The sequence below is a fragment of the Phoxinus phoxinus genome (genome assembly GCF_949152265.1).
Source record: "Phoxinus phoxinus genome assembly, chromosome: 5".
Classification (NCBI taxonomy): domain Eukaryota; kingdom Metazoa; phylum Chordata; class Actinopteri; order Cypriniformes; family Leuciscidae; genus Phoxinus; species Phoxinus phoxinus.
The window spans coordinates 1399328-1420518 of record NC_136880.1 but is presented as its reverse complement, the minus strand read 5'-3'; the positions used below and the strand labels follow the sequence as shown (position 1 = coordinate 1420518).

Here is a 21191-nt window from a genome sequence, read left to right as displayed (position 1 = left end):
TTTGCTTCTACACTCTTAAAAATAAATATTTGAAATATTTTGTTAATTGATTTCATAGAAGAACTATAGTTCTTCAGAAAATGTGCTGGTGCTTGACATGTAAATAACTTTTAATCTCCAAAAACGAGTCCCTAACGCTATAGGAGGAATATGGTTCTTGAGAAGAAACTGAAGCCAGGACATAAGTAATAGACGGCCATATCTTTAGATTATATATCAGTATATCACGAGGAAACCTCACAAACGTCTAGTGATCGGGCTTTTAAATGGAAATGTGTCTGATTGCACAGGATAATAACATCAGTTATGTGTTGCAGTGTATCCCTGAACAGCTGAACATCGGACTCAGGAGAAATACAGGACCTAAAGACACAAGCACAACTGCCAGCACTGACTCTATCAGATGAGAACAAACTGAACTGTAGAGTTGCTTTGAATGAACTGAATAACTGCTGAATAATACAGTTTGCTTCATTTTACTGTGAAGCTGCTTTACCACTACTGTATAAAGCACTACAACTCATGTGGCTTGACTCCGAACAAGACAGTCAGTTAGCCGTCTTTAAAGTGTGAAGATGAGCAAGATGCCTTTCTCTGTATGCTATCAAACTCTGGTCTCCGTGGCCCTGCACAGATGGACAGTCTATTGTGAGAGAACAATGCGTCTCAAATAGAAGCATTAGCGCGAGTCCTTTTACGGCCTTCCTCTGTGCGTCTGCACCGTCCCGGCACAGAAGGGGCCGTCCTCACCTGCTGCTGGAGGATAAAGGCTGGCCCGTCCCCCAGTGCTGTACCCAGAGCGTGTCCCAGCCTGTGCCGTCTCTGTGTGGCTCCGTGAACATCAGCATGGCCCCCAAGAAGAAGGAAGAGCCCAAGCCAGCCGCGGCCCCCAAGCCCCCGGAGCCCGAGCCGCCCAAGGTGCCGGAGTTCAACGCCGCAGACGTCCAGGTACCAGCACACACCTCCACAGCCAGCAGCCCTCTCAGATGCCCAACCGCCGACACTTTCTCCAGCTTACTGGACGGGTTTGCTTTTCCACTCCTATCAAACTGGGATGGTGTCTAGTGAGGTTTGCACACGTTTACACGACAACGATATGCTTAAAGCTGAGAAGTTTTTCCTGAGTTTTCCGACAACACCATTGTCAAAACGATCCCGGATCCACGGAAACGGCTAGAAACGCTGTATTCTGCTGCCATTCCCGTTTTTGCTGTTTACACAGAGACCGTTTTAAAAATCTTGCCATTTGAAACACGTTTTCAAAAGTTTGTGTTTCCAAAACACCTTTAATGTGTAAACAAACGGCCAAAACGCATACAAAGTTTTACGTTTTGATTTGAAAACGAACGGTGTCGTGTAAACGGCCCCTGAGTCTTATCATTCTTCTGTTTCCCTATTAACTATGGTGAGAAACATGAAGATGATTGCTATCATTCCTGCTGCTTCTGATCTACTGTAAGACTTTAAGGCGCTTTCTCTTCATAGATCTGAGTTTACACTGTTTACACGACACCGTTTTCAACTAAAAATGTAAAACTTCGTATGCGTTTTGGACGTTCGTTTACAAAGTTTTGAAAACGGGTTTCAAAGTGCATTACGTGTTCAGTCTACAGTGTTTCATCGCCATCTACTGGCCTGGCAGCAGAATACAGCGTTTTTAGCCGTTTTCACAGATCGTTTAGATATTGGTGTCGTCTGTACGCGGAAAACTCAAAGAAAAAACGTGTCCGGTTTAAGCATATCGCTGTACACAAACCCTTACTCATTCTAGATTAGGGACGACAAAAGTTTCCCCTCTATTACATTTCCAGAGGACAAATGTTGCCTTCTCACAAAGATAACTGCAGTTTCTTTACTGTCCGTGCACTATTTGAAGAACGGGGTAGTGTGCCCAAAAGCACAGCCTGCCGTTGAGGACTGGATCAACTCCTTTGGCTAAGGTCTATAAGTGACACATCCGCTGTATTTGGCCGAGTGTTGAGGACATGTTAGTTTAATCTGCAGAGCTCAGACTTGACGTGAGAAGCCATTTCCACTGACATTTTAGTGTCAGTCTTGTTATATCAGACAACCTCTTTCCCACACGCAAATGTTTTAGCAGCTCGCATTAGTTACACATATTTAAGCATATAAATACAACGTTCTCAAACAGATCATCTGTAAAACCCAATGGCATGTCGCTTTCTGTGCAGGTCAAGTGATATTTAGTTTTTTTGCCAGTGAAATGGCGGACATTTTGTCAAGAGTATCCGACAACAAAAGAGATTTTAGTGGTCGACATCGCCACTCTACACCACATCTCCATACTCTGAAATGTTGGGGTTGAGAAGCCATCATTTATCCTCCAAACCATTGAGGTTTGGGCCACACAATGTGATCTTGATTACGCTGGCCCACACTGGACCACCCAAACTCGACAGCATTGTGAATTCTCAAGCAGTTTCACGTCCATGTACAGCTTTAGTTCAGGACTAAAATACATTTCTAATGACCTCTGATTCCTGAGAATAATCATTAACAGAATAATTTCCTGCATCCAGTGGCATTGTTTCCGTGATTGGTTACGCCTTGGTGAATTCAGACAAATCAGATACAATGGCTTTTAATGAAGCATCGATACATCCGAGATTTAAGTCTGTTCAGTTATGTCTGGCAGGACCAAATGCAGAGTTAGGCCTATGAATCTGTCGTTGCAGTGTTAGGTCGTAATATCCGGGCTGTTTCCCCACTAGGGCTCATCTTTTGGCATGTTTCCATTTGCTAAGGTCGTAAAGAGCATCTTGTCAGTGTCATGTGTTGGCGGTCTTCAATCACAGCTAGCGCTGACGTCTAAGCGCTTGACAATAGCGGTGTCGGGTGAACACACACTCCTTCTGGCCCAAGGCTGCTCATAAACTCTTTTGGACAATGAGTCACAGGACAAAGGGGATTGAGCTTGAGTTACCAGAGACATCTGACAGCCGTGTCCTGAAGGACAAATACCATGAGCATTAATAATCACGTCTCCAACATCTCCAACATCTAACCCCTGAGAACCTTCAATGCTAGTGATTCACCTTCAGACTCCTGTATGATTGTTTATCTGATTTTAGTTTTTCTCTCTTGGCAGCTTGAATTCACAGCTGAGCAGATTGAGGGTGAGTCAGATTTTTGTATGCATTATGTTTGCACAAGTAAAAATGTTACATTTATTTAATGTATCTTGTTTAAGCATGTTGCTGATTCAGAATATAGAGAAAAAAATAATAAAACAATTCTGACATTTTATTCAAAATATATTCTCTCAACTCTTACAATTCTCTGTCGAGTAAATTTTTTTCTTTTAAAGGATGTTTATATATTTTAAATGGGGCTTTCCTGTAGCTCAAACTGTAGAGCGTCGGCGCTTGCAACCTCAAGGTCATGGGTTCGATTCCCAGGGAAAACACGAACTGTAAATGTGTACCTTGAAATGCAATGTAAGTCGCTTTGGATAAAGGCGTCTGCCAAATACATAAATGTAAAAGACAAAATATTGAATACTGAAATTATGTTTAGCTGTAACAATCACTGCAAACAGTCAGAGAGCTATCTCTATACAACTTATAGAAGTTTAAGCAAATGTACTGACCATTTATTCAAAATATATATTTTACAAAATAATTTGTCCTGGAAAATTGCTTGAAAACCAAGTTGTGTTCCAAATGTGATGTTAATATCCTAAAAATTGAGAAACTAGATTTTTTAAAGTGCCGTTTTCATGATAAAGCAATGGCCAATTTCAACAGTTTTCACCGGATGAATCTTGAGTGTTTAAGCTTTTAAATGAGACCTAATTTATGATGCTTACGAAAATATGTGATAGGGAATAAAGGCAATAAAAATCACGCCAAGTGAAACTGATGAAGTCCCACTGTGTTTTCCCTGCAGATTTCAAGGATGCGTTCCAGCTGTTTGACAGGACACCAACCAATGAGATGAAGATCACCTTCGCCCAGTGTGGAGACCTGATCCGGGCCCTGGGCCAGAACCCCACCAACGCCGAGGTGATGCACGTCTTAGGCAAACCCAAAGCTGAAGGTGAGAGCCTGAGAACTCAACACTGTCCACTGGCAGATCATAGCGCTGGCCATGCCTAACACACCCGGCTGTTGTGTTGTCAGATATGCAGGTGAAGATGCTGGACTTCGACCAGTTCCTGCCCATGCACCAGCACATCTGCAAGGCCAAGGACCGCGGCACCTTCGAGGACTTCGTTGAGGGCCTGAGAGTGTTCGACAAAGAGGGAAACGGGACAGTGATGGGCGCTGAACTCAGACACGTGCTCGCGACTCTGGGTGAGCTTCATTAGAGCGATTAGAAACCGCACTATTCAGTTCTCTTCTGTACAGGCAAATTCCTCAGCGGCTGCAAAGACAACAGGGAACGTTCCGGCAATTAAGTCATTTCGATGTTATGGACTGACATTCTGCAGTAGAACAACATTATTTATAGGCTACATCTTCCATAGAAAGTTTTAGATGAACATTCTTCAAACGTTTTTTAAATGTAACAAACTAGTTTTCGGAACGTTCAGAGAACATTCAAAAGTAACGCTCTGATAATGTTTGAAGAATGATGGAATGGAATGTTCACTTGACGTTCACATAACCAAGAGAAACGGTTTTAAAACATTTTTTTTTTTTTTACTTAATGTTAGCAAAACGTTATTTCAATAGTTTTGTGAGATAGCCTTTTCATTAGGGTTTTATCTCACTTTTATTCAACAAAATATGTTCTTGTCTTATTTATTTGTTATTAAAACATTAATTTGTCAAAGCAAACTGTGCAAGATATTAAGAGTTATTTTCAGAGATTTTTATTCAATCAAATGTCAGTGACAACTACATTTTAATTCCTCAAAATCATTCTTTTTTATTTTGATACTCAATGTAAACAAAGATTATTGGATAGCTTTTTCTTAATATTAGAAGATATATTTTTTAAATTAGAAAATAATAATAAAAAAATTCTACTTGAAAGTTTGACATTGAATTGAATTTACATGCAAGTCTTTGTTAAAAGTATTAGCATATCTCTGAGCGATGTGTGTGTGTGTGTGTGTGTGTGTGTGTGTGTGTGTGTGTGTGTGTGTGTGTGTGTGTGTGTGTGCAGGTGAGAAGATGAAGGAAGATGAGGTTGAGCAGCTGATGGCTGGACAGGAGGATGCCAACGGCTGTATAAACTACGAAGGTCAGTTTCTACACACTTTCATTCAGTGGCAGCGTGTCACGCATGTTACTTTATATAGATCAACATCTGTTAACATGATGATAACATCACAGTTTATGTCTATGAATGTAGTAAAAGAGATAATGAGAACAACACTATACTCAGAATATGATGGTTCTCCTCGCCTCTAGATGGCAGTGTTGACACTTCTAGTGCTATATCTTCTATGAAACTCTCAAGGATGACTTTGGATGTGTCTAAATTGCTTATAGCAACACTGGGTTCAGAATAGTGTAGACTAAACATGCATTAGCACAGGGTATTGATTTAGATCTGGTCTTTTCCCCACAGCGTTTGTAAAGCACATCATGGCTGGCTGAGCAGGTATGAGGAATCTCCCGCTTTACCTTCATCTCCAATGCATTTCTGTTCAGTTTTGTGTGTGTTGAACTCAAGTTGAGTCCCGTCTGCATCTGTTAATGTTAATGTTGATTTTTACCCCTGCTATTTTTCAGATGATCAAGACACTTGAATTGGGGATCCAGAATAATGCCAATGTTGTCCGTCGTTGTTCTTTTGTAAATGAAAGCCCATGCTGGTGTTGTCCTCCGTGGATCTGCTGTCTGTCTCTCAAACGTCTCTCTTTGTACGGCTCCTCCGTCTGTTAGGCCAAACTACATCTCACCTGTTCTTTTGTGGATACAAACACGTTTATTAAATGTCATGCTTGGTTTAAACAGCCTCCTGTCTCTCTCTCTGAATCCTTTTCATCTCACTCTTCCTGGAAGTCTGAAGCACTTGTATTGAATGTCTGTGCAGTGGAAGTGATGACATGGGTTGCTTTGATATTATTTCATTAGTTTGTCTCAATATTTGGCTCAATTCTCAAATTAGATTTTTTTTCTCTCAAAACAACAAGTTCAGATCTCTGAACAATTAGATTCTTGTTCACATCAGATTTGAATTATTATATTTATGAAATATACATAGATATTTATGAAATATACATATTTTGATAACTGAATGGATCATTTTGCCTGTGATGTCTATTAATATACTCCATATACATACTCCATATGTAGGCTAATAAACTGCGTCTCCAGTTATCAGCTGGTGCTGAGACAATCAAATGGAGTTTTTGGAAAACGATCTTAAATAATTATTAATAATCTGTATTCATATGTATTAATCATGTTGATAACAACAATGTTGATATTTTTAAATAAAAAATATTATATATTAATCATGTACATTTCCTGTACCTGTCATAGACGTCCAAAAAATTACCCAGTTCAAAGGTCAAATGTTGAATGTCAATATGACGTCCAAATTGTGGACCTAGTTTGGACGTTGAATGTCCAGAATTGGTCATGGACCGACGGACCCCATATAGACATGATCTGCACGTCTATCCGACATCCAAAGTTTAGTGGGTATGGTCATTTATTATGTCATTTATTATTTAGAGAAGTATATGTAGCTAATCATACCTCAAACTTCTCTAATATGCACTACTGTTGTTTCGTGTGTGTTTGTGTGATGACGTTGCAGGTTTGTAGACGCGTTGTTTGTCAAGTTCATGGGCTATAATCCAGCACTCGGGGAGAAGAGAGCAGTGAACACTGCGCCTGTCAATCAAAACACAGTTCAGTTCCTAACCAGCTGATGATCTGAGAGAGAGAGAGAGAGAGAGAGAGAGAGAGAGAGAGAGAGAGAGAGAGAGAGAGAGAGAGAGAGAGACTGCTGCACTCTCCTATTAAGGCACTAGATGGCAGGCATGCATCATGCTGTTCACAAACTACCCGAGAATCAGAGAGATAGACCTATCTAACAAATAAATGCTTATAACAAACAAACAAACAAACAAACAAACAAACAAACAAACAAACCAAAAGCTCAAAACTGTTAGTTTTACACATTATATAAAAGGACATCAGAGTGATCAAAATTGTTTTGTAGCATTTAGAACCTCAAATTAGTTTAAACATCTTAAATGTATTGTCAAAATATTACAAAATGTCACATATTGTGCTTGGTGAGACATGATTTTCCCAGCGATAACCAGTCATGTTGGGCAGCCCATAAATTAATCTCCCCATGTCATGTCCTATTATGTTTACACAATCAAACTCAAGTGAACCACGATCACTTTATAATACCGGGAAAAGTCTAATAAAAGTCTTTGGCTCAGTCTCGACAGACACAGAAGATGTGAGATGTGTCTCTGTCTATGGATCAGTTCCTCGTTCCCTCGTTCTCGTTCTGTCAGGTTTAGGTGTATCCTCTGTGATCAGGAGAGGGCATTGGCATGTCCACTCAAAGCCAGCACAGGATTCAAAGCACATGCAAGTGTCCTTCGTGGTTTTGTCCTGAAGTTCATGGCCAGTTTAATAGGGCGTAAACATGAAATGAACAAAGGCCTGGATTTACTTGACAGTGCAGATAAACAATGTAGTAATGCCTTTGGACTTTGTATCTAAGGACTGCAGTGTATACAGCAAGAATGGATTATTATTAGCATCACAGATTTATGCCACAGTTTTAAATTCTCTGCTTTAGTAGATATAAAATCACGCTAGAGAAAAAGCAGTCTGCCTTTTAGCCCTTGTTGCCAGAGGACTCAAAGGATTACAGTGAATAAACGTTCTTTTGTGTTTGTCAGAGGAAGATGTGCATCACATGCATGAAAAAACACATAAAAACTGTAAACAATAGAACTGTAGTCTATTGTGTAGCCTTTGCTGCATTCACAACACTATCTGAATATGTTGAAGTGAGAGAGCATTTATCAGCAAAGACTCGCCACAATTATGAATGAGTTTTGAATAGAGAGATTATCTGTCTGCTTGTTGAGGTATAAAAAATGAAATACAAATGAGTAAACAATACCAAATGAGACATTAAGAACTTCTGTGTGACGTAACCTTGAAGATATCAGGTTCTTTTCACATCTACACTGACAATACATTTCAATAAGTCTGTCATATTAACAAAATTGTACCCATATGTCAGTGATGTTATTAAGCTGATTTTCTGCTGCTCTGTTGTCTGGGTCTCCGCTGAACCACTCACGGAGAGTTAATCCTGGAGTTTTAATCCACGCCAGTTAGGCTTTTCAGTGTGTTTGGGTCACTGAGGATAAGTCATTCTCTCATGTCCCAGGTAATGTAGTGTCCTTCTAGTACTAAAATAGTTTCCAACTCCAGCTGATAGACATGTGTGACATGGAAAGATCTAATGCTATTGCATCAACAGAAATCAAGTTGAAGTTTTCTGAACCATTTTAGCAAAACAATTTTAAAAAGTGTTGTCAAATAATTTTTTTGTTGTACAATATGAAAAAAACCTCTATTTTCAACCTTCATTCAACCATAAAAAATGGATTTTGCAGCAGTTCAGATCCTCCTCCCCTCACACAGGGATCTTTCCATCAAGGACTCTCTCTGGTCAGGGGCTGGAGCGATTACTGCACTCTGGTCAAGGGTTGGAGCCATCACTGGACTCTGGTCAGGAGCTGGGGCCATCACTGGACTCTGGTCAGGGGCTGGAGCCATCACTGGACTCTGGTCAGGGGTTGGAGCCATCACTGGACTCTGGTCAGGGGCTGGAGCCATCACTGGACTCTGGTCAGGGGCTGGAGCCATCACTGGACTCTGGTCAGGGGCTGGAGCCATCACTGGACTCTGGTCAGGGGCTGGAGCCATCACTGGACTCTGGTCAGGGGCTGGAGCCATCACTGGACTCTGGTCAGGGGCTGGAGCCATCACTGGACTCTGGTCAGGGGCTGGAGCCATCACTGGACTCTGGTCAGGGGCTGGAGCCATCACTGGACTCTGGTCAAGGGTTGGAGCCATTACTAGACTCTGGTCAGGGGATGGGGCCATTACTGGACTCTGGTCAGGGGCTGGAGCCATTACTGGACTCTGATCAGGTGCTGGAGCCATCACTGGACTCTGGTCAGGGGCTGGAGCCATCACTGGACTCTGGTCAGGGGATGTAGCCATCACTGGACTCTGGCCAGGGCTGGAGCCATTACTGGACTCTGGTCAGGGGCTGGAGCCATCTCTTGACTCTGGTCAGGGGCTGGGGCCATCACTGGACTCTGGTCAGGGTCTGGAGCCATTACTGGACTCTGGACAGGGTCTGGAGCCATCTCTTGACTCTGGTCAGGGGCTGGGGCCATCACTGGACTCTGGTCAGGGTCTGGAGCCATTACTGGACTCTGGCCAGGGCTGGGGCCATTACTGGACTCTGGTCAGGGGTTGGAGCCATCTCTTGACTCTGGTCAGGGGCTGGGGCCATCACTGGACTCTGGTCAGGGGCTGGAGCCATCTCTTGACTCTGGTCAGGGGCTGGGGCCATCACTGGACTCTGGTCAGGGTCTGGAGCCATTACTGGACTCTGGCCAGGGCTGGGGCCATTACTGGACTCTGGTCAGGGGTTGGAGCCATTACTAGACTCTGGTCAGGGGCTGGAGCCATCTCTTGACTCTGGTCAGGGGCTGGGGCCATCACTGGACTCTGGTCAGGGGCTGGAGTCATCACTAGACTCTGGCCAGGGCTGGAGCCATCTCTTGACTCTGGTCAGGGGCTGGGGCCATCACTGGACTCTGGTCAGGGTCTGGAGCCATTACTGGACTCTGGTCAGGGTCTGGAGCCATTACTGGACTCTGGTCAGGGGCTGGAGCCATCTCTTGACTCTGGTCAGGGGCTGGGGCCATCACTGGACTCTGGTCAGGGTCTGGAGCCATTACTGGACTCTGGTTAGGGGCTGGGGCCATCACTGGACTCTGGTCAGGGGCTGGAGCCATCTCTTGACTCTGGTCAGGGGCTGGGGCCATCACTGGACTCTGGTCAGAGGCTGGAGCCATCTCTTGACTCTGGTCAGGGGCTGGATCCATCTCTGGACTTTGCTAAGTGGCTGGGGGCATCACTGGACTCTGGTCATGGGCTGGAGCCATTACTGGACTCTGGTCAGGGGCTGGAGCCATTACATGAGTCTGGTTAGGGGCTGTAGCCATTACTGGACTCTGGTCAGGGGTAGGAGTCATCACTGGACTCTGTTCAGGGGCTGGGGCCATCACTGGACTCTGGATTACTGGACTCTGGTCAGGGGCTGGGGCCATCACTGGACTCTGGTCAGGGGCTGGAGCCACTATTGGACTCTGGTCAGGGGCTGGAGCCATCTCTTGACTCTGGTCAGGGGCTGGAGCCATCTCTTGAATCTGGTCAGGGTCTGGAGCCATTACTGGACTCTGGTCAGGGGCTGGAGCCATCTCTGGACTTTGCTAAGTGGCTGGGGGTTATCACTGGACTCTGGTCAGGGGCTAGAGCCATCTCTTGAATCTGGTCAGGGGTTGGAGCAGTTACTGGACTCTGGTCATGGGCTGGAGCCATTACTGGACTCTGGTCAGGGGCTGGAGCCATTACATGAGTCTGGTTAGGGGCTGTAGCCATTACTGGACTCTGGTCAGGGGTAGGAGTCATCACTGGACTCTGATCAGGGGCTGGGGCCATCACTGGACTCTGGTCAGGGGCTGGAGCCACTATTGGACTCTGGTCAGGGGCTGGAGCCATCTCTGGACACTGGTCAGGGGCTGGAGCCATCTCTTGAATCTGGTCAGGGGCTGGAGCCATGTCTTGAATCTGGTCAGGGAACAATCTGCCTGAACCAGGGAGATTGAACCAGGGAGAACCATCCATCTCAAACTGCGAGCTAGCCAAGTCAGGATGCAGCCATGTTTCTGTAAGCCCCATAAGACCATATTTTCTTTATTCTAAGCAAATCTTAGCTTTTACACAAAACTCCTCAATTTTATATCTTACGTTGCTTAGAATTATTCCAGGCAATATATGTCTATTTCCGTCACCGGAGATGCTGACGCCACCTCTTTGTCCTCTTCTCCTTTGACGTCTTTTTTCCGGCAGCCTTCTCATGTCGAACGGCAAGCCCGGCAGCGAAAGAGTGTCTCTTGTGTAATCTAGTCGAGTAACTGTCAGTGAGCCGCTATATGTATTACCATCCACAGGAGCCAAAACTCTAAAATAATTCAATACTTAATACTGAACCTAAGAGTTAAAAAGCATTTTTTTTAACAAAGCAAACACAAAGAGTCCACATACAATATATTCAATTGTATCAGGTGAGTCGAAGTGCGAGCGTGAGAGCCTGTGTCACCAGCAGTGCAGCGCCGCCTGCATCCTAGTGGCTCTGTTGGGGTCACTCCCTGGCTCCTCCCTCCTTCTGGATGTTCCCTTTTACCAGCTCCTCGTCTTCCTCCTAATCTCCCTCCCGCCCCTGTCGGAAGTGTAAGTTGTGTGGACGCTCCTTGTTTGGAGGGGGACATAATATCACATTATGTCTTAGTTTGAGTTTAGTTTGAGTTGGACTCATTGTTGCCCGTTTTCCCTTTCTGTTTCCTTCGTTTGCATTAGGGGCTGTTAACACGACACTGTTTCAACTAAAAACATAAAACTTTTCATGCGTTTTGGCCGTTTGGGAGCCTGAAAACACAAACTTTTGAAAACGGGTTTCGAAGTGCAAGTTTTTGAAAACAGTCTCTGTGTAAACAACAAAAATGCGAAACTCTGAAGATGATGACTCTGAAGATGTCTATAGTGTGTCATCGCCATCTAATGGCCTGGCAGCAGAATAAAGGGTTTTTAGCCGTTTTCGCAGATCAAAGTGAACAGGGATCATTTTGACAATGGTTGCGTTTGTATGCAAAAAAAAAAACTCCAAGGGAAAACTTCTCCGTTTTAAGCATATTGTTATCGTGTAAACGTACCCTTAGTTTCCATGATTTTCATAGATAAATTTTATCCACCTGTTAATATAAAGCTTGTTTTCAGTTATTCCTTTGATCCATTCTCATCTCAGTTAAATGGTTGTTCTGTTCTATATAGAACCTTAAAAGGTTCTATAGGCGCTTCGTATTTGGAACCCCTAAAAGGTTCTATATACAGAACCCTTTTTAAGGGTTTTTAAGAACCAAAAGGGTTCTTTCTTGTCATTATAGAACCTTTTTAGCATAAAAGGTTCTTTGGAGTTGAGTAAAGAACCCTATGGTTCTAAATAGAACCCCAATGAACCCTTTTTTTCTAAGAGTGTAGAACCTTTTAGGGGTTCCAAATACGAAGCGCCTATAGAACCTTTTAAAGTTCTATATAGAACCTTTTCTTCTTAGAGTGTAGGCTCCGCCCACTGATGTTCATTTGCTTAACGGCTGACATTTGCATACACTGGATGTGAGCATAGCGTAAAAAGGAAAATGAAAGCCATTACAATGACTGACGCTGTCTACACTGACACAGTATACTGTTTCCAATGCAAGGACGAGCCTTAAAGGGGTCATGAATCTAGAAATATAAGACATACAAGAGGTCATCATACCATAAGAATATTAAAAATTGATCATTTCAGACAGAGGGTCAGAATATGTCACGTCGTGGTTGCAGCAGGGATGAAAAAGGCAGCATCTAATCGCAGCAGTTTTCTTTCTTAAACACTAAATTAGAATATCCAACACTCAGAGGATCAGACAATATACAAGAAACCTTTTCTTCTAAGAGTGTATGGTGCGATGATGTATAACTATTTGTCATTATCTTCCTATGGAGGCAGCATATGCAAATGTCCTCTCCTTATACATTCACTGGGTTACTCACTCAAAGCATATGTTTATTGTTACAGAACTTGGCTTACATTAACATATGCAAACTGCAATAAATAATGTCCTGTTAATGGTGAGAGAAAAGACACAAAAGAACAAATCTATGCTCTATTTGTTGTCTAGCCAAGAAAAACGAGAGAAATCAGCATATGAATTATATAACTTGACACGCACCCTCCGGCTATCCTAAGATATATCAGCGCTGGGTGTGATGTTTTTATTTGTTTTATTTAACATGATTTTGCACACTGCATTAATATCGCTGGTGAATTTGACCTAATTGCATTGATTTCAAGGGGTGCATAATGCCTTTTTAAAATGTGCAATTCAAAATGTGAAACTGGGAAAATGGGATTTGGTGTGAATACTGAGATGATTCTCTGCTGTGTCTAATGTAGCATGTGATATTTGGATGGTGTGTTTCAGTGAGTCTGTAACTGATTTAACCCTCATTTTATTATATGACTTTTATATATTTATGGTCCCAAAGAATTACTACAATGCTATGTGTAATAATAATAATCCATTTTTTATTCTTAAATGTTCCTCCGACTTAATCAAAACCAAGTATGCAAACGTATAGATTTTATAAAGGGTCTCTTAAAGGGTCCACACAGAACATAAGTGTGATGACATCAGGAACGAATGCAGGAAGTGAGTGTTCACAAGGTTTATATTCAAACAGAGCAGTAACACCTAGCATGTAACATTTATGTATGTTGTTTACATATCCACACTTTCAAAATTTTAAGGCATTTGGTAAAAAAAAAAAAAATGAATTACAGAAACAATTAGGCGAAGTATCATTGCAGAACATGTATCACACAAACAAACAGAAAACCTGGTAATAAAACATTCTGAAGCACAAAAATCAAACTGAATATTAAATATTCTTGTCTTTGGCAAATATACAATATTAATTTTGAGGAAAAATGTCAGCCCTCTATTATCTACATAATTCACATAATTCTTCTGCCCAACTAGTTTTTACTTCATTTTATTCAAAGGTATCAAAATCATGTATCGATGTACACTCTTGATAATTAATTGGAAATACACTATCACTATTAATATTAATAACCTTAATTACACTAAGTTGTTTCAAACAGAGAAATACTTTCAAAACAACTTTCAATACAAAATACATACTTTCTTTCCGCATATAAATTCTGTTTACAAGTTTGGAGGACACACACACACACACACACACACACACACACACACACACACACACACACACACACTGCTTTTCGATTCTTTCACATTGGTAACAGTGATACATTCAAGTACATCTTGCAACTTGACACATAATGTGTTCAATAACAGATCTGGGTACATAAAGATGATCTTTAAGTATTTTGGTAACTACAGGTTTCTTTGCAAGACACTGCATGGACTAGAGCTGATCAGAGCAAAGTTTTGTGAAGACTTCATGAAGATCTTCCTAGGAGGAGTTGGAAGTTTTTTGTTAGATTTTTAAAGGAGTTACAATGGTGGATAAACTTTATAGAAAAATACACATTTTAAGGGCCTGACACACAAATATTCAGATGAAACAGATACTTTGATGCTAGCATGCATGGATAGAGAGTTATGAGTTATGAGCCACCTTTCAGGGTACACAGCTTCGTTTTGTCACTATGTACGAATATTTACATTTTCATAATGGTCAGCCATTCTGAAATTTGATTGGCTGCTGGTGGCCATGTTTGTTAAATCGTGTGTATCGAGTTTAGTTAAGTTTAGACGTTGTGTTCGGCATGACCATTTTACTTATATCTGTGTAATGGTTTGATGTATCAAAATTCCTTGGATAACTGTCGGCCACATGGGGATTGGGGGAACTTTTGAGAAACCGGTTTAAAACATTTGTTACTGTTGTTATTATTATTAGTGGAGATGAGATTACAGTTTTTTACAGTCGCTAGGACACGTCTCAAGGTCACTTTTTCAAAACTCTTCACACAGTTCATTTCACATTCACATGCACTAAAACTACCAAATCACTTCATACATGTCTCAGATCAACACACTCTTCCACAACACCAGCACAGGTTGACAGCCAGCAAACACACTTTATCACCCACAAAACAATGACCTAAAAACACTAACAACAGGAGCATTACACAATGTGTTCTTCTGTAAATGCTTTCTTTCTTCTATCTCTCTACTGTTTAGTATTCACTGCAATATATGTGAAATGAATCAGACATTCTGCTGTATGCTTCAATATGATTTGATTTATATGATATGATGTCTTTTGTTGTTGTTGCACTGAGTAATTCCAAGATACAAGAATGTGTCTACACACCATCAGACACAGAGACAGGAATCAGCTGTGGTTGGTCCAATTGTTTTTATATCATTACATTTTTAGATTCTAAATATATTTCATTACAATATTACTGTAGAAATGTATACAAGTACTGTCTTATTCAGTTTTGAATGATGTTATTGTTTCGCACTTAAGTTGAGCAGTTCTGAGATCAGTGTGTGAGCGTGTGCAGATCGGCCTGTAGACACACAGAGTTGTGGCGGTTGTTGTGTCGAAGTGAGAAAATAATTTTGTGCCAAAGCAATGATAAATGATCCACATATACTTCTGTTGTGCTCACTGTATGAAGAGTGAAGATAAAGTGACCTAAGTATTGATAAATGTGTCCTAGCGACTGTAAAAACCTGTAAAAGCATGGCTTTTTATTAAGCGTGAGAGTTTATTAAGATCATATCACATTGGATGAGTAATCAATGCAAAAATTCAGATACTTTCAAAAGGTTCACACATTTATTCTTGTCACTGCATCAGAAACTAGGCAGTGTTACGAAGTCAACAGTCCTGATATTTATGGATGTGAGAACCTCGGGCTGATCATGGATCCTGATGGCGTCTTTGAGGTGAGCATAATTGAAGCTGTCGCCCTCGAGGAATACACAGATAGATCTGACTGTACATTAGCTCTGAGATCTTGATGCACTTTTAAAGGGATAGTCTGCTGAGAATGAGGACGATGTTGGTTGTACAACACAGGAGATCCAGTTCAGGATGGCCTACCCTGACTACAGTCTAACAGGTGAGGGCCTTTTTGGTCCTTGCAGGCTATTATAGGCGTTTTATTTCCACTTTCACAAAATATCCCATCCATTAAATGCTCTTTTGGTAGGAAATTAAGTTTGGAATTGTTCTATGTTCAAATTAACTTTTGCATGAAAAAACGAAATCTTACTCAAGCCCATGTTGTGGCATATGCCAATTTTTCCTTGCTTGTTGAATTGCATACAGATATTAGTCATCAGGGATTCGGTGTCCGTTTCCAAGTTCAGGAAGGACGAGAGCATGCGATTGCTTTATGCTTAGGTCTCCACCCTGTAGAGTGAAACCATGCCAATTACAGTTCCTGTGTATTAGAGTTGATGGCCATAACAAAAAGAGAGATAAATAAAGATTACCTGTCTGGTCAAGGTTTACTGTGGTTACGGATAGCAATCTTGTGGCTCACTTGCAGACAGACAACCTTGGGGCCACAGAACAACGGCTTGCCAATTTAATTTTTGTAGTGAAGTACAATTCTTTTCTCTGGAAAATAAAATAAAATTCTGTGTGCACTCGGCATTGAAGACTGACCACCGTCAAGCTTTAGAAAACAAGTGCGAAAGTATCAAAGATTGTTCCCATATGTTAAAAGTTTTCTAAATGCACATGATATAGTCTGGTAAAAAAAACAAATAGATATGTAATTTATATAACTGAGTATTGGCCTGTGAGCTCTGGCAGTGGTTTTCCTATGTTGCAGTCCGACCATATCTGCTGTTTTTGTGGAGACGCTGGTCCCAAGTGTGATTCAGATGCACAAGTGTGGGCTGAAATTGGACTAACATTGTTTTATTTTAAAACATTAAGACTTTTGTTGTAGTTGTAATAAATAGATCACCGCCCCCTCCCCTAAAAAAACCTGAAATTATTATTGAGTTCATTACTAACTCATTGTCAGCTACCAATTATTAGATAGATAGATAGATAGATAGATAGATATATAGATAGATAGATAGATAGATGATAGATAGATAGATAGATAGATAGATAGATAGATAGATAGATAGATAGATAGATAGATAGATAGATAGATGAAACCGATGCTACAGTGTTCTGGATGTTTGCAAACTACTAAGTGAAAAGAAACAGTTCATCAATACGGTTTTTAAAAAAACCTGTTAATTCAGAGCAGATTGTCAAAATTACAGACATATAAATTAAATTGACTGGTTATTGGATGATACACCCATGACCATCGGAAAGGCAAACAATCATTTGGTCTCTCATGCCACTTGCAGTCCATCTGTGTGGCTGAATTGCTAAAGAGGAAAAGCAGTTGTGTAAAGGTCAGACGGCCGTGGTCTGCTTGATGCTATGAAAGCTGATGCGGGTGGGGGAGGTGGGGATGGACATGGCCCTCGCCACTCGGACTCGCAGTGCGTGATGGTCTTGCCATCGATGCCAGCGCTTTCTGGCTGCAGAACGCACCTATGAAGAGGAAACATGCATTAGTTTACGGTATTTTAACTTCAGCATTTAAATTGTTCTGCACTGATTGTGGAGGAGAATCTTCTGAATCACTTGTTCATGTGTCCACTATCAAAACACACTGAACAAGATTGACAACACATACTGCAGAAAACCACTCTTGTCTTAAACAAAACTGAGGCATGTCTCCGGTTTGCCCAAAATCACCTGGATGCTCCACGATGCTTCTGGGAAAATTGAGATAAAAGTTGAACTTTTTGGCACATTAAAAATATCTTCCCTTTATTGAAGCGTGGTGGAAGGAGCATCATGGGTTAGAGCTGCTGCTGCCCGAGGGCCTGAACACTGTACAAGCATTGAAAAAACAATGCATTAAAATATGTATCAATATATTTACAGGAGACCTTTAGGAAACCAGCTCATGACTTCAAATTGATGCAACTGACCATGATCCAAAGGACACAAATAAATCCACTACCTGTTAAACAAGAAAACAAGAGTCCTGACCTTAAGTGAATTCAGATGCTGTGGCATAACCATAAGTGGGCTGAGCTATCAAGACAACCTAGAAATATTGATTGGCTGAAAAAGATTTGTGGGTGAGATGTTTAAAAAAAACATTTTGTGGAGGTTTTCTGCTAAAAGAATTCCAGTTACTAAATTCAAAGGTTAAATCATTTTAAATGTATTGAATAAAACATTTTAAACGTAGAACCGTTCCGGTCTTATTAGTTTTGATAGATTGTGTTTGTTTATTATTGTGGGTTTAACTTTTCAAAGGGTTCACACATTTATTCTTGCCATCACTTTTGCCACTTTATATAAACATGAATGTATAAATCTGAGTGTATAAGATTCTATTCAGGACTAACTCAAGATTGACCTAATTTAGCATCATAACTAATCTTAGACGTACAGTGTCACTGTAATTGAAACAGACTCATTCCGTTTTGCTGTTGTTTTCATTCTGTACGTTACGGTTTCCCTTTGTTCTGTTTGCTAGTTAGTTTCCCTAGTTACTCATTAGTTCCACACCTGTTTCTAGTTCTGTAGATTACCATTCCCTGTGCATTTAAGCCCTGACTTCTGTCAGTTACTTGTTTGGTGTCATATATGTCGTTGTGTTACGTGGTTGTGCTCTTTGTTATCTCCTGTGTGTTCCCTTTTGGATTTATTAATGTTATATTCTCCTGTGTCATGCGATTATTTCTGCTGCCACCCGTACAGAACATTAAATCACAAATACGGATTTAAAAGATACACATTCCTGCAGTCTCCTTTCTCCTTGTGGAACAGGAGGAGCATTCCCTCGAGAACCACATGTCGATATGGCGTGCCTCACCGCTCTACGTCTTTAATCACACCACCCTCAACGAGCGGTCTAGGGGACGCATGCCCAAGGTCCTTGAGGGAGCTTTTCAGAATACGTTGAGTGGGTGCTGGAGAGATGTGAATCCCCGACACCGCCTGCCCCATGGAGGAAGTCACCTCCAGCCCCATATTGGACCCAGAGCACAGCCTACCTTTATCCACGCCCATCACTGGCTAAGAGCCTGAGCCCACCACAGACACAAAGCCCGCCTCAAAACCAGAGGCAGTGTCGACGCACAAGCCCAACTGTGAGTCTGACCAGGTGCGAGAGCCGGGAACAACATCCGTCAAAGAGGGCATCCTTGTGGAGTATGATGGCATGGAGCCCTGCCCATACTCCTGCTGCTGAGGGTGAGCTGTGCCAGGTCCCAATGCAATGGTTTCCTAAGTCTCCTGTCGCTGCTGGTCACTCCCAGCACCAAGTCTCCTGTGTCTCCGCTAGCTCCATTTAGCTCCTTCCTAAAGCTCCTCCTCCTCCGTGTACTCCACTCTGCTGTGCAGATCTCTCGTCTCCAGCTCCACCTTTGAAAATAGATCCCCTGGCTCCATATCGGGTCACAGAGCCCGCCAATCCACCTCGGCCCATCGACCAGTCGACTCCACCCGGGATCGTCGTCCTTGTTGACCGCCGGAGCCAGTGGCATACATTTATTCGGTTGTTTTCTTGTTTTGATGGCCACAATAGGGGTGTTGCTGTCACAATAGGTTAAGGATGCAATTGATCTTGTTTATGAGGCTCCTGGGTTAACTTAGCATCTTGGCTTTCAAGCTCACCCTACTCAGAGTGTTGCTTCTCACGCATTATATAATATTAGCATTTTTGTAGTACGTTTCATGATGACAACGATGAATTATTTGAGATTTATTTGAGAGTTATTTCTATAAGAATTAAATTCAGGAATTCAGAATGAACTCTTTTGCAATAGAATAGTGCCCAGTCTTCATTCAAGTGCAAGATTTGAAATTGAAATGTATAGAGCCAAATGGACTTGATTTTTTAGCTATCAAAAATACATGCATGTAATGGTTATAAAAAGAAAAAGAGCTTAGAAAAAGAACAATAAAAAGAGCTGGATGATTGCTAGGGGCTTTTCATTATAAAATTGATGAATTTAGTCGGTCAGTCATGAGAGAGAACGTTGTTGCCTTCATCTAAAAACATTATAATATGTATGGGCAAACAGAGAATGACATAGCTGAGTCACAGATGGCACTGATATGATTTGGTTTGATGTTGACGGTCTAGATGACAGAGTGTAAGCATATTCTACATCTTGCCTGGGGTCATAACAGAAATCCAAATAATTAACCCACATAACAAATCAGATATAAAGAAAGACCATTAGACTGTAAAATAACATTATAAAGAATAAGCAAATGTTTAGTTAATAAGCTCTGAAGATTTTTGTTTAAACATGTCAATAAGTTACATCAATGATGATAATAATAAACACTAAGAATATTCTGAAATGGTGCCGAATAATGTGGTTTTGCACAGACTTGGCAGTCGTCCATGGCAGTTCAGTGCTGCGGTCATCAAAGCAGACAGGGACTGCAGAAAAGAAGGCACAATAGAAACTAGTAGTCTAAACAAGTAGTCTCAGATTAGAGTTAACCTCACGGTATTTATTAATGGATGACCATTATTTATTGTGATTTTATATAATTATTTTCTGTTAAGAGACATGAAACTGGCACAGTTATGTAGGAAAAAACAGGGATGTTTCGAGGCATAGCTGGGGGGAATGTAATGACACAGTTTAAGAAAGAATCGACTTGAGGTCGACAGCTTCGAAGGCTTCTCAACCTCAGTCTTCCAAGGGTCTCTGATTTTATGGTCCTTAAAGGGAGGTCAGGACTCAGGCTCCCCGAGTTTTGTTTCGAACTGCTGAAGTGTATTCACCTTTTCTTTAGTCTGTGCACTCTCAGGCTACGTTTACACGTGACATTTCACCCTCTCCGTTTTCAGAAAAGTGTTCGTTTACACCAGGGGTGGGGAACGTTGGTCCAGGAGGGCCATTGTCCTGCTGAGTTTAGCTCCAACTCTGAAAAAAACTCACCTGATTGTAGCCTTAGTGATCCTGAAGACATTGATTAGCTTGTTCAGGTGTGTTTGATTAGGGTTGGAACTAAACTCTGCAAGAGAGTGGCCCTCCAGGACCAACGTTCCCCACCCCTGGATTACACGAACCCGTGTATATGCCGTCAAGAGCATGCCAAACCTATAGGTGGCAGTGTAACGAGAAGCTCAAGCCCACGTTAGCCAATCAGAATCCCGAAAATATAGGTTGCACTTTTGACGCAGTGCAAGTTCTGTCGCATACTATGACGTCGACTGCCTAAAACTCAGTTTTTCTCAGTTTACATGCAAACGTGCAGGAGTTTTCCAAAATCTCCACTCTGGAGTTTTTAGAAAGAATCGTTTTCAGAGGAGAATTC

At 41.6% G+C, this 21191-nt stretch overlaps 2 protein-coding genes across 7 annotated transcripts in view; one reads left to right on the top strand and one right to left on the bottom strand.

Annotated features, from left to right (window-relative positions):
* Window positions 1-643: 643 nt before the first annotated feature.
* Window positions 644-5931, top strand: myl13 (myosin, light chain 13). Its single transcript, XM_079612031.1, has 7 exons — window positions 644-948; window positions 3110-3137; window positions 3910-4059; window positions 4143-4316; window positions 5134-5211; window positions 5542-5574; window positions 5706-5931. The coding sequence occupies exons 1-6, from the start codon at window positions 847-849 to the stop codon at window positions 5568-5570; spliced, it is 561 nt and encodes a 186-aa protein (XP_079468157.1). The 5' UTR covers window positions 644-846; the 3' UTR covers window positions 5571-5574; window positions 5706-5931.
* Window positions 5932-13414: 7483 nt separating this feature from the next.
* The window catches only part of LOC306998027 (corticotropin-releasing factor receptor 2), a 151852-nt gene continuing 144075 nt past the window's right edge, over window positions 13415-21191 (bottom strand). For 4 of the 6 annotated variants that reach the window (XM_079611753.1, XM_079611754.1, XM_079611756.1 and 1 more), the window contains one exon: window positions 13415-17381. In XM_079611753.1, the coding sequence (XP_079467879.1) occupies window positions 17241-17381 (141 nt within the window). In that variant the 3' untranslated portion in view covers window positions 13415-17240. The remainder of the gene's footprint in view (window positions 17382-21191) is intronic. The other 2 variants (XR_013797494.1, XR_013797495.1) reach the window with 1 other exon arrangement.

What these genes read in the sequence shown, in the direction of transcription:
- myl13 (XM_079612031.1), top strand. Translation starts at nt 847, where the DNA reads ATGGCCCCCAAGAAGAAGGAAGAGCCCAAGCCAGCCGCGGCCCCCAAG. An exon ending in ACACGTGCTCGCGACTCTGG is followed by an intron (nt 4,317 to 5,133) that starts GTGAGCTTCATT and finishes GTGTGTGTGCAG; the next exon opens with GTGAGAAGATGAAGGAAGAT. An exon ending in CGGCTGTATAAACTACGAAG is followed by an intron (nt 5,212 to 5,541) that starts GTCAGTTTCTAC and finishes TTTTCCCCACAG; the next exon opens with CGTTTGTAAAGCACATCATG.